Source organism: Taudactylus pleione, unplaced genomic scaffold, assembly GCF_031769625.1.
Source record: "Taudactylus pleione unplaced genomic scaffold, aTauple2 ptg000018l, whole genome shotgun sequence".
In the NCBI taxonomy this organism is placed as follows: domain Eukaryota; kingdom Metazoa; phylum Chordata; class Amphibia; order Anura; family Myobatrachidae; genus Taudactylus; species Taudactylus pleione.
The window spans coordinates 7,901,650-7,915,268 of record NW_028284420.1 but is presented as its reverse complement, the minus strand read 5'-3'; the positions used below and the strand labels follow the sequence as shown (position 1 = coordinate 7,915,268).

Sequence of the window (13,619 nt, the reverse complement as noted above, 5' to 3'; positions counted from 1 at the left end):
TAAATAAAATAATTTTAAAATATAAATATAAACACATTAATTATATCACATATAATCTAATTTGCCAACAGAAATAACAAATGTAGCATTACATATAGAAAACTCCATAGAATCCAAACTATTGTTACAGTTGAAGGAGGTGAATATATTAGTAAAATGTCTCAATAGTAAATAAGTTCTGTGTCCACACCCAATTTGCAGTCCTTAGTGTAATTAGTATGCCCTCTTGAGAGAGAGGATATGCAAAATCTCTCATCTGGTATACTGCTACCACAGTTAATCAAGGTGTAGTTGTCCATTAAATTGGCTCCATATTATCCAAACAAATTTATATAGACGTAAGGTAACTCCATGACAGCCAAAATAGTTAGGCACATGCACGACAGCCAGCACTCCTCCTCGGGAGATCCAAACTGCGTCTCTAAGGTGACAAGGGAGGGAGGGAGATATGATAACTCCACCAGTAGATTACTTGATCAGTACCTGTCAGGCTGTTGTTTCATTGTTAAATGTAATGTTGCGATCTCAACCTCGACCTCATGGGCTGTTTGCATCCAAAAGTTGCAATGTATGCACGTCGCTCCGGAGCTCTAGAAGTCAGCGGCAAGCGGGTGGATTTCACAGACTATATCCTGGGGTCCAAAAGGAAGAACCTCTGACACATTTCGCACCTTAAATGGGGGCTTTGAAAAACCCCCATTGAAGGTGTGAAACGCGTCAGCTGTTCTTCCTGGAGTTTTCTATATGTAATTCTAAATTTGTTATTTCTGTTGGCCGGTGCAAATTAGATTATATTTGAGATAATTAATGTGTTTATATTTATATATAAAAATGATTTTATTTATAACAAATTGTACCATTCTTCATTCATCTTTTTTATATTAGCGCAAGGGTATTTTCCAAGAGTCTCTTTGTCTCTATTTTTAGATGATTTTATATATGTGCTACCACAAGCACATTGACTCTTTTGCTGCTGGAGTGATAACTTTGGGATACCATTACAATCATGATTAAATATATTATTAGTGCCAGGTTTTTCTTTGGTATTAATTTGTTATCTTGTGTACCATTATGTAGTGGCGTTGTGATTTAAATGGCTGACGAATGAGAGGTGGCTGCCTTGTTTTGTACACTATGGTTTGGTGATTTATGTTTGGTTTTTCATGTTTCCTCTTCTAGTACTTTCTGAGGGGAATGCACAGGGCAGTTATAAAAAGGCCAAACAAGTATTAAAGGACATCCAGAGCTCGAAAGATGACATACCAAATAAGCAGGAGTTTATGAGTAACCTTTATAGCTGCATGGGGAATGCTCAGATGGACATGGGGCAGATGGAAGAAGCTCTACAAAGTCACAGAATGGACCTCAAAATAGCAAAAGAAAAGTATGTTTATTAATATTACGATTAGTAAACGCAAATCTCTAATTATATGTGTCTCCTAGAAGATCTTAGCCTGCTCTATTCATTGTTTATCATTCTCTATGTTAGGTGTAAAATAGCACTATGTTTTAATCTGAATCAGAGTTTCAGTGAGTTGGGTTTAAAGTACTAAAAATAAAATCCTAAAATTAGATGTTTTTTTGTTTTGTTTGTTTGTTTATTTTTAGTGACCTAACTGAATCAAAATCCCGAGCTCTGGATAACATAGGGAGAGTCTATGCACGCATTGGGAAGTTTAAGGAAGCTGTAGAAGTGTAAGTATTGGATTATAAAGAGTGGATTTAAACAAGATTAACACAATACCTGCCATAGATAAGTATTATTATTTTTTTTATCAAATCTTTTTATTAATGCTTCACAAAAATACAAAAATGTAGATTGATGTGTTACAATTAAGCATAATAAGTATGAAACACTTACAATTATTAAAATACATTAGGTGGTAAAGACCATATGGGCCTTGATAATGTATGAGGGCTGATTGAAAAGTAATGAGACTGCCTCTGTTTTTCTGTCCCATACTGTAGGTAGACATGGCACAGCTATGCTGGTTATTGTGAAGCTTATACATCGATGTGTCTGAACCTGCAGTTGGACTGCCGTAGTCGTCTTTGTTTGGTCATAGCGAGTTGGGCGACAGAAAAACAGTGGCAGTATGATTACTTTTCAATCAGCCCTCATAGATGCCTCAATCTCATGATAATGAAACTATTTTAACAGTTTATCCTAAAATATACATAAACTACTACCCTTGCTTGTTTCACGATAAGCTAAGGGCACAGTGAAGAAAGATCTTACACGACTTTACAGGTCCAAAAGTAAAGTTCAAAGATGGGAGCAACCTATATAACGACCATCATATAGTGTGTACGGGCAAATCCACCCAGTTCATCTTTGATGAATTAGGTGGTTGCATCGTTTGTGCTGCACATCAGATGGGATGATTTTCACAGATGACGCAGTGTTACATGAAGCATGCAATGATATATTGCATCGTCATATGTCGGACCACGTAGTGTGTACGGCAATGTGATATATCGTTATGTCGCATCGGGAGTTCAGGTGTGTACCCAGCATAAGATCCTTGTCCATAACTATTCTTTTGAGGTTTTGCTTAATATAAATATATTTATTATATGGTTATAGGTGGGAGGAGAAGATCTCTTTGGCCACTTCAAACCTTGAGAAAACCTGGCTGTTCCATGAAATTGGAAGATGCTATTTGGAGCTAGAATTGTTTAAAGAAGCAAGAGACTACGGGCTTAAATCTCAACAGGAGGCAGAAGAAGCTGGGGATGTGGAATGGCAGCTTAATGCTAGTGTCCTTCTGGCACAGGCACAAGGTAATTTCACTCCCACTATTTAGAAAAAGTCTAAGTACATAACTCTAATATTAACAAACTTTTAGTAACCTTTACAGTTTATGATAAAAAGGTGTTGTCATGGACAACATAATTATCGCTATCCTTTAAATATTCTTATTTATAGGCACATAAAAAACACAGGAATTATTATAAATAATTAAAAATAATAATTATAAAACCAGCACCTGTGAAACTACTTAGAGTCCAGGGACCGGAGTTTGGTGCTCCGGTGATGTGCTCCCTCTGGTCAGCTGGTCTCCCATACTGCACTGCGGCCTGGTCATCAGGTGACCGGGTCCCAGTGCAGTATGGGATGTCAGTTGACCGGAGCAATGGAGGACATCACTGGAGCCCGGATCATGCAGGTAAGTGCAAATAAGGGAGGGGGGTCGCGGGGGGTCCGCGATCATGGGGGGCGGGGCTTAAGGCGGGGGTAGCAGCGGCGGCCGGTCAGCGCATGCGCGGGCACTTGTCACTGTATTTTTTTTTTATTTTTTTTTTAGAAAATACCGTGATAAGGCTGCAGAGGGGATTCGCAGGGACAGAGCTTTATCGCAAGCTCTGTCCCTGCAAGGGATTTTTAGTAAATCCCTGTGATATTGCCTGAATTCGCAATACGAATTCAGTCGGTAATATCATACTACAATCTGCATTACAAATGCGGATTGTAGTAAATAGAGCCCCTTCCCCCCGCCCCCCTCCCTTAATTACACTTGCCTGCATGATCCGGGCTCCAGTGATTTCTTCCATGTCCTCCGGTCACGTGATATCCCATACTGCACTGGGACCCGATCACCTGATAACCGGGCCGCAGTGCAGCATGGGAGACCAGCTGACCGGAGGGGAAACATCACCGGAGCCCCGACCACCGGTCCCTGGAGTCAGGTAAGTTAATTTTTTTTTTTTTTACACTGTATCAGTGTGTGGTCTATTTAGACCACACAGCTGATCACTGGGGCCGGCACCCGGCTCTGCTCTCCCCGTTAGAGCAGGGCAGGAGTCCGGTAACCAAGGGAGACCCTGGATAACGCCACCTCCAGATTGCGTTATCACAGGGCTTGCTCCGGTATTTTTTTACAATTTTTAGTAACTTTGGTCGGATCACATTTCCCATTACAATTATGGGAAATGCGATCTGCTTACTAAAAATAAGTGGTACTTAGGGGTTGGAGTAGAATTTTACGAATTCTACTCCAATTGCCCTTTAGTAACTGTAGGTGAAACTAAAATAATGTGAAAAGGGTGTGAAAAAACCCTTTTTCACTTTATTTTTAGTAAAAATAATGTTAATAAATAGAGCCCTATGTGTGAAACAACAGCAGGAATATGCAGCTCTTACAGTGCATCCGGAAAGTATTCAATTAACTTTTTCCACATTTTGTATGTTTTGAATTAATCTGACTGATCATGTTTCAAACATCAGAGTGTATGTTCTATTAACATCAGTGTGACATAAGTTATCAGTTCCTGTATTACTACTTTCTAGGAAAAAAATGTTATGTAGTGTTTGAGATGGGTAATTTCTCAATATACAGTGCATCCGGAAAGTATTCACAACGCTTCACTTTTTCCACATTTTGTTATGTTACAGCCTTATTCCAAAATGGAATAAATTCATTTTTGTCCTCAAAATTCTACACACAATACCCCATAATGACAAAGTGTAAAAAATTTTTTTTAGATTTTTGCAAATTTAATAAAAAAAAAACACCAAGAAATCACATGTGCATAAGTATTCACGGCCTTTGCCATGAAGCTCAAAATTTTGCTCCGGTGCATCCTGTTTCCACTGATCATCCTTGAGATGTTCCTACAGCTTAATTGGCGTCCACCTGTGGTAAATTCAGTTGATTGGACATGATTTTGAAAGGCATGTCTATATAAGGTCCCACACTTGACAGTGCATGTCAGAGCACAAACCAAGCATGACGTCCAAGGAATTGTCTGTAGACCTCCGAGTCAGGATTGTCTCGAGGTAAAAATCTAGGGAAGGGTACAGAAAAATATCTGCTGCTTTGAAGGTCCCAATGAGCACAGTGGCCTCCATCAACCGTAAATGGAAGAAGTTCAGAACCACCAGGATTCTTCCTAGAGTTGGACGGCCATCTAAACTGAGCGATCGGAGGAGAAGGGCCCTAGTCAGGGAGGTGACCAAGAACCTGATGGTCACTCTGTCAGAGCTACAACATTCCTCTGTGGAGAGAGGAGAACCTTCTAGAAGGACAACCATCTCAGCAGCAATCCAACTATCAGGACTGTATGGTAGAGTGGCCAGACGGAAGCCACTCTTTAGTAAAAAGCACATGGCAGCCCACCTGGAGCTTGCCAAAATGCACCTGAAGGACTCTCAGACCATGATGAGACAAAGATTGAACTCGTTAGTGTGAATGCCAGGCGTTATGTTTGGAGGAGACCAGGCACCGCTCATCACCAGGCCAATACCATCCCTACAGTGAAGCATGGTGGTGGCAGCATCATGCTGTGGGGATGTTTTCAGCAGAAGAAACTGGGAGACTAGTCAGGATAGAGGGAAAGATGAATGCAGCAATGTACGGAGACATCCTAGATGAAAACCTGCTCCAGAGCGCTCTTTACCTCAGACTGGGGCGACGGTTTATCTTTCAGCAGGGCAATGACCCTAAGCACATACCGGCCCGTGAAGACCCGTGCGGGGCCCCGGTAAAAAAAGGGTGTGGCCTAATCGGGGGTTGGCCACAACCCCTTAGGTAAAAATTAATTTTGCTGCTGCGCGCTGGCTACGGGGGCGCAGTGAGCCCCCTAAGCCCGGCGCATAACCCACAGGCATAGGAGACTGCTTAGCAGCCGCGGGAAGTCTCCCAGTGCAGCCCAGCACACAGCAGTGTGTGCTGGGCTGCTGTGATGTAAGAGGGGGAGGAAGCGGTGCCAGGCCCGTCCAGCAAGCCCGGGCCCCCCCTCTCGGTGCCCCTGAGCACACAGCCAATATGTCAAAGGAGTGGCTTCAGTACAACTCTGTGAATGTCCTTGAGTGGCCCAGCCAGAGCCCAGACTTGAATCCAATTGAACATCTTTGGAGAGATCTGAAAATGGCTGTGCACCAACGCTTCCCATCCAACCTGATGGAGTTTGAGAGGTGCTGCAAAGAGGAATGGGCAAAACTGCCCAAAGATAGGTGTGCCAAGCTTGTGGCATCATATTCAAAAAGGCTTGAGGCTGTAATTGCTGTTAAAGGTGCATCAACAAAGTATTGAGTAAAGGTTGTGAATACTTTTGTATATGTGATTTCTTAGTTTTTTTATTAAATTTGCAAAGATCGCAAAAAAACTTTTTTTACACCTTGTCATTATAGGGTATTGTGTGCAGAATTTTGAGGACAAAAATGAATTTATTCCATTTTAGAATAAGGCTGTAACATAACAATGTGGAAAAAGTGAAGTGTTGTGAATACTTTCCAGATGCGCTGTATATTGAAAAATTACCAATCTCAAACACTACATAACAACATTTTTTTTCTAGAAAGAAGTAATACAGGAACTCATAACTTATGTCACACTGATGTTAATAGAACATACACTCTGATGTATGAAACATGATCAGTCAGATTAATTCAAAACATACAAATCAGCGGTCTCACATACAATAACCATGCAGTAGAACAGCAAAGGAGGTTAATAAATGATAATGAAAGTCCTTAATTCTGCGGATGGAATTTGAAGCCCTAAATAAGTCCCTCACGCAAGATAGATAGTGGCCCAAAATGAAATTATTTATTGGAATCCAAACAGTACAATCTGTAACAGCAACACGATAGTGAGAATTATGACTATTGCTGTATAACAGATGTGTCAATGAAGAGTAGCAGCTTGCAATCAGTTAGTGACATATTAGCAGTATCCAAGTGCTGCAAAAAACAGATTGCTTCACATGTCACAATAAAGTCCTCCCATAGATAAATAGATGCACTGTCTATACTAATAGAAGAATATCTGAGACATGGGCCTCTCCTGTGATAATCATAGTGATGCGTATCCACCTAATTTGCAACTAGAACCTTCCTTGCGCGTTTCTCTGCTGGTAAATGAATGGCAGAGTTTTTCATTATTTTTTTTATGTTATTTTTGTTAAAGTTTTTTCTCATTCCCGTTAAATCTTCATCACCTCTGAGCTTTCTCAGATGTATATAATGACATTAAAGATAGTGAGCATCAAGGTTCAACCCACAGCCCCTACAGTAACACAATCAAGGCCATGGAACCTGCTATAACTTCACAGCAGCCCTGTCTCACATTGTAGAGGCACGGACAGCTGGAGGTAATACCATCACAAAATCAACCAAAATGACATGTAAATCCATTGTACCCTAGATAGATATGAGCCGTATATACAGTATATGGTAAGTGAGCCATATTAAATTGAACATATTGCTCCTTTATATGAAATCACAATTGATGCACCAAACATACTAGGAATAGTAATGTTTAAAGATTTAAGACTTTCTCATATGGAATTATTTGTTTTTCAGTAAAACTAAAGGATTATGAATCTGCTATTGTAAACTTTGAGAAAGCATTAGAAAGAGCAAGAATGGTAAAGAACAATGAAGCAGAGCAAGCTATCATTACTGTGAGTATGTTTTCTCACAAATATTACCTGGTCCACCATGCGACTGGTGCCATATGGGAAAGAACAGCCTGGATGAGTAGGCACTCAGAATAGAGATTCCCTGTTCTCCTTTATTTATTGTTAAATGACCTAGTCAAATAAAGCATTTTTTTAAAGACTTGTATATTTAGAAGCATGACAAGTTGCATATTGCATGTCCATAGATTGAGTGTCATGTAGTAAGATGTGAGATTATCATGTGATACCCTAAGACGAGTACTCCCCACTTTTGATGAGCCCCACAGCTAATCGCCACAATATGTAATGTAGTGATTTACCATGAAGAAAGTATTCTGATTTCTATAGTACAGTGACAAATAATTATGATTATGAGTGGAAAACTTCTAAAGCATGACTACACCCAACCCTTGCCTGTGTGTTCCTGTAATCAGCCACCTCACACACCTGCATTGATCACTGCCTGGACACTACCTGCTGAATTGTACACAAACTCAGGGTTCTTACAGCTGCCATCTCAATATATTTTGTATTTTTTGCCTTGCTGTTTGTTTCCTCATACTAAAGATCACTTGATACTTACTTACTTCTCATTTTCATGTTTCACCAATATTTATACAGTCAGGTGCATAAATATTGGGACATTGACAGAATTCTCATATTTCGGCCTCTATTCACCACCACAATGGCTTTGAAATGAAACAAACAACATGTGCTTTAACTGCAGACATTTAGATTTAATTTGAGGGTAATTACATCCAAATCAGGTGAACGGTGTTGGAATTACAACGGTTTCTATATGTGCCTCCCACTTTTTAAGGGGCCAAAAGTAATGGGACTATCAACTCAAAAGCTATTTCATGGACAGGTGTGGGCTATTCCCTCGTTATTTCATTATCAATTAAGCAGGTAAAAAGTCTGGAGTTGATTCTAGGTGTGATATTTGCATTTGGAATCAGTTGCCGTCGACTCTAAATATGAGATCCAAAGAGCTGTCACTATCAGGTGAAGCAAGCCATCAGTAGGCTGAAAAATCAAAACAAACCCATCGGAGAGATAGCAAAAATATTAGGTGTGGCCAAATCAACTGTTTGGAACATTCTTAAAAAGAAAGAACGCATCGGAGAGCTCAGCAACACCAAAAGACCCGGAAGACCACAGAAAACAACTGTGGTGGATGACAGAAGAATTATTTCCCTGGTGAAGAAAAACCCCTTCACAACAGTTGGCCAAATCAAGAACACTCTCCAGGAGGTAGGTGTATATGTGTCAAAGTCAACAATCAAGAGAAGACTTCACAAGAGTGAATATAGAGGGTTCACCACAAGATATAAACCATTGGTGAGCCACAAAAACAGGAAGACCAGATTAGAGTTTGCCAAACAACATCTAAAAAAGCCATTACAGTTCTGGAACAACATCCTATGGACAGATGAGACAAAGATCAACTTGTACCAGAGTGATGGGAAGAGAAGAGTATGGAGAAGGAAAGGAACTGCTCATGATCCAAAACATACCACCTCAACAGTGAAGCATGGTGATGGTAGTGTCATGGCGTGGGCATCTGTGGCTGCCAATGGAACTGGTTCCCTTGTATTTATTGATGATGTGACTGCTGACAAAAGCAGCAGAATGAATTCTGAAGTGTTTCGGGCAATATTATATGCTCATATTCAGTCAAATGCTTCAGAACTTATTTGACGGCGCTTCACAGTGCAGATGGACAATGACCCGAAGCATACTGCAAAAGCAACCAAAGAGTTTTTTAAGACTAAAAGGTGGAATGTTATGCAATGGCCAAGTCAATCCCCTGACCTGAATCTGACTGAGCATGTATTTCACTTGATGAAGACAAAACTGAAGGGAAAATGCCAAAAGAACAAGCAGGAACTGAAGAATTTTTGCAGTAGAGGCCTGACAGAGCATCACCAGGGATGAAACCCAGCGTTTGGTGATGTCTATGCATTTCAGACTTCAGGCTGTAATTGCCTGCAAAGGATTTGCAACAAAGTATTAAAAAGTGAAAGTTAGATTTAGGATTGTTTAGTTTGTCCCATTACTTTTGGCCCCTTAAAAAGTGGGAGGCACATATAGAAACCGTTGTAATTCCTACACCGTTCACCTGATTTGGATGTAATTACCCTCAAATTAAATCTGAAAGTCTGCAGTTAAAGCACATCTTGTTTGTTTCATTTCAAAGCCATTGTGGTGGTGAATAGAGGCCAAAATATGAGAATTCTGTCAATGTCCCAATATTTATGCACCTGACTGTAAATAACCTTTTATACTTTCTCATTCATGCTCCCCTTTACTAGTTCCCTCTGTGACTTATGCATAACTAAATAATGTATGCTTCATTTGGTCACAGTCATCTCTGTTCTCCTGACATTTCTCCGTTGGTAGTGTCCTCATTCCTGATACATTACTGTAATTGCCACTCTATTGCTCCACATTATATTGTTCTGTTATTGTTTTACCAAATTGATTGAATTGCCACTGTCAAACCTCACTGTCTGTATTGCTATTGTCTTGGCTCCATTCTACCACCTCACCAATCCCATTACATCTAATCCACTGCTTTTAACTCCCTTAACCCCTTCACTATATCTCCCTCCTTTTGCTACAGTACCTTATTCATTCCTTTCATCTCAATTTTGATCTACCTTCTCATTGCCATACTCCTATCATACAATCTCTAGTTTATCTTTTGCTTCTATAATGCTTTGCTCCTCTCTCTCTTTTTCTCATTCTCTATATTCTGTTGTACGCCATGTCCTCCTCTCTTATGCACACACCCTTCCCTATTCCATCCCTTTGTCCTCCCCACCCAATGTTTCTCCTCTACTCTTCTGCTGATTTGCCTCACAGGCCTGCACTCTTCCTCTGCCTTGTCCCCTACCTCCCGTTGTCCCCTTTGCTGCCTCTGGTCCAATCTATCCCCTCCCCCTTCCACCCCTTGCCCCCCCTCTGCTCCCTGTCAAGCCCCATCTCAGCTTCTCTTTTACCCATAGTGCACCACTCTCTTCACACCTTCAACACCAGTTCCCAATGACCTCCCTACTCTTTCTGTTTGTGAGCCCCCCTCTTCATTCCTCATCCACCCACTCGATCAAAACCCTGCAAACCCCCATAAACCAGCTACACCACACAACATCATCAAAATTTCTCCTTTAACCTCCCTCCCTCTTTCCTAGAATGCCAAAGTGCATAACAAATTCACATCTATGATCTATTCATCTCTAATTCCCTCAGCCTGTCCCTACTGACAATCCATCTGACCCTGCTGCCTCCGAACTTCCCTCCTTTTCCTCAGCCCTTGTTTTTCCTCAATGAACCTGCTTTCTCACCTTTGTGCTGTCTCTGACAGCTCCCTTTTCCCTCTCTCTGGTCACCATTTCCTCTTCTTTATCATCTGCACAGTCCTCTCATCTGCTATCCTCTCCAGGCAAAACATTGACGCCATTGACCATATCATATTCCCCTGTTCTCTGCGCTCTCTTCCTTTGGCCATCACCACCTGTTCTTGCTGCAAAGAAGCTGTATCCTTCTTCAATTGCACACTTAACTCTGCTTTTGACTCCTTTGAACAGGCTGCCATTATTATCCCCACCCCAACTTTGACACACCTCATGTACCTGCTACCCACAAAAATTATTCTATACTGCTGAAAGCTGCTGGAAAAAGATGCACTCTCATGCTGATTTCTGTTACTTCATATTCATTTTCTCCTTTACATGTCTGCTTTGTCTCTCACTAAACGGTCCTACTTTAAGGCTCTCCTTTCCTCCTATTTCCCCAAACCTCATCACCTCCTTGCCATGCTCAACTCCCTACTCCCCTTCTGTCCTTGCTCCCTGCTTTTGACTTTGCCATACACTTCTATCAAATTGAGTCCAAACATCGTGATATTTCATCACATCAATTCCCTCTCTCCTGTCTACCCATCTTGTCCTCCCTTTCACCTACTCCCAGTGACGGGGTCTCAATCCTTCTCTCTCTTCCTTCCACCAGGTTTCTGCAGATGAAGTCCTCACCATTTTCTCCTCCACATCTATCCACTTACCTTGTGGACCAAATCCTCATTCATGTCCTTTGTTTCCTTTCTCTTAAGGCCTGCTCCTACCTTTTCTATCTACCCAACTTATCTCTCTCCTCTGGACATGCCCTTAAATCTCCCATACTAAAAAAGCCCTTCCTTGACTCTGCTTCTCTAACTACCATCATATTCCCCTTCTTCCCTTTGCATCCAAGCTTCTTGAGTGGGTTGTTCACAACTGTGTCACCTTTTATTATCTAACTCCCTTGGAGATTCACTTCAATCTTGTTTTCGCTCTCTCCACTCAATGGAAACAGCAGAGCTGTCTTTAATAATGTTGACCACTCTTTCTTTGCAAATCCTCCATTCCATCAGCCTTTATGACCCTGTCCTTGCCTAGTTTACCCTCTACTTCACCGAATGCTCCTTTTCTGTATCTACTCCTGACCACAGAGAAGTTGTTCTTGGCCCTCTACTCTTTTTCCTCTTACCTCTTTAATTGGTGATCTCATTTCTTTTGGCAATCCCACCTCTAGAATTTGGCACATGCTGCTCCTGACCTGTGGAACACACTCAGACATCTTTAAGACTTCAAGCGTGCCCTCAAAACTCACCTATTCATTCAAAGCACATCACCCTCCTAAATCTTTTGACTTTGCTATCATCTCTATTCCCCACTTAGTGACACTCTATTTGTGCCTTCCCCTTCCCTCTTGGATATAAGCTCACATGAGCAGGGCCCTCTTTCGTTTGTGTTTTCCTTCCTAGCACTGTACCCGTCTCACTGTTTCTCGAACACATACTGCTGAATACTGGCCTATCTCAGACGGAAGCTACTTTATCACTGATGTTCTTGGTCTTGTCAATAGCTAGATCTGCAATTCTATGTTCTGTTCTTGTCAATTTGTTGTTGATTGGTCATTTTATAATTGTGTATTGTACAATTATTTTTTATTCGTCAATGTGCATTGTTTAATACTGTTAAATGTGTTTTCTGTTCACCCCCTATGTTTGTGCTGCGGACTATTTGTGGCACCTTACGAATAAAAGAAAATGATAATGTAAAAATGGGCTGGTTCAACCACATTTATTATCTCTTTATTTTTTACCTTCAATCATAGGCTCTTGAAGATGCAAGAGGAACTGAAGAGCAGGTTAAATCAGACCATAGTGAAAGTGAAGATAACTCAGCAGGTAGGTATCCATAAATTCCACCCATCTGCACATTTCTCTTATTCCCAGCTAAATTGTCCCTTGACTACCATCTGCACAATGTACCGCCTCTACCTTACAATTTTTGGTTTGACTATCCATGTGACAGACACCTCACACCTATTAAAGTGAGTCGAGCTGCTGCTATACATGCAAAATTGACCTGTATTTATTGACCATTCTAATGTGCAAAGAGATATCTGGTGCCACCTTACTATACAGAACCATATCTATTGCTAAATATAGATTGTTACTGATCCTCACTGGTTCTCTCTAATTGTCAGTTCAGTGAAGTGCCTGGTTCAACTGACAATGCTATTTCCTGCCCTGTAATTAATTGAAATCCCTCTAAGATCTTCCTCACATTATTATAGTGAAACTTTTATCATGTTGTCTTTGGTTTTCAGAAGGACGTGTATGGAGTGGAGACAGGAGTCGTGAGGGACACAGCACTGATATCTCTGTGTGACACTATGTCTGCAGGGTGCTGATTCATTTATTAAATGTGAAACTTGCAATTACAGATTGTCCTGAGATAGCTTCGTGTTCAACTTCTTATTAGTAATGTGTAAATAAAATGTTTGCTTCCATCTTTATTTCTCACACATCTAATGGGGGACTCCAGTGTGTAGAGGGTCCAGGCAGGGGTTTGGCAGTTTATATTTTGTTAACAAAGTCTGAAACGCACTGCTTGACGCGGTTCAGTCATATAGACCTTTATTAAAAGACAACTTGATTTGTACTTCTGGTAGGTGCTATAGAAGAACTAGAAGCAATCTATGGATAGTATAGGTGTCCCTGGTAGGCGCCTGTCTGTTTATTCGGGCTTGAGAACCACTGGATGGATTTTGATGCTCGAGAATCACTGGACGGATTTTGATGCAGTTTTCACCATTCTATAGAGCATTTGTCAAGGAAGGTCGACGTAAATTCAAAATTGCTCCTGTCAAATCTGCCCAATAATTGT

The 13,619-nt window shown here is 40.9% G+C and overlaps 1 protein-coding gene across 1 annotated transcript in view; it reads left to right on the top strand.

The window, feature by feature from the left end:
• The window catches only part of ODAD4 (outer dynein arm docking complex subunit 4), a 47,525-nt gene extending 34,277 nt beyond the window's left edge, over positions 1-13,248 (top strand). The window contains exons 7-12 of the mRNA XM_088482657.1: positions 1,180-1,384; positions 1,609-1,695; positions 2,588-2,784; positions 7,307-7,407; positions 12,562-12,634; positions 13,060-13,248. Coding sequence (XP_088338783.1) covers positions 1,180-1,384; positions 1,609-1,695; positions 2,588-2,784; positions 7,307-7,407; positions 12,562-12,634; positions 13,060-13,121 — 725 coding nt within the window. The 3' untranslated portion in view covers positions 13,122-13,248. The remainder of the gene's footprint in view (positions 1-1,179; positions 1,385-1,608; positions 1,696-2,587; positions 2,785-7,306; positions 7,408-12,561; positions 12,635-13,059) is intronic.
• The last annotated feature ends 371 nt before the right edge of the window (positions 13,249-13,619 follow it).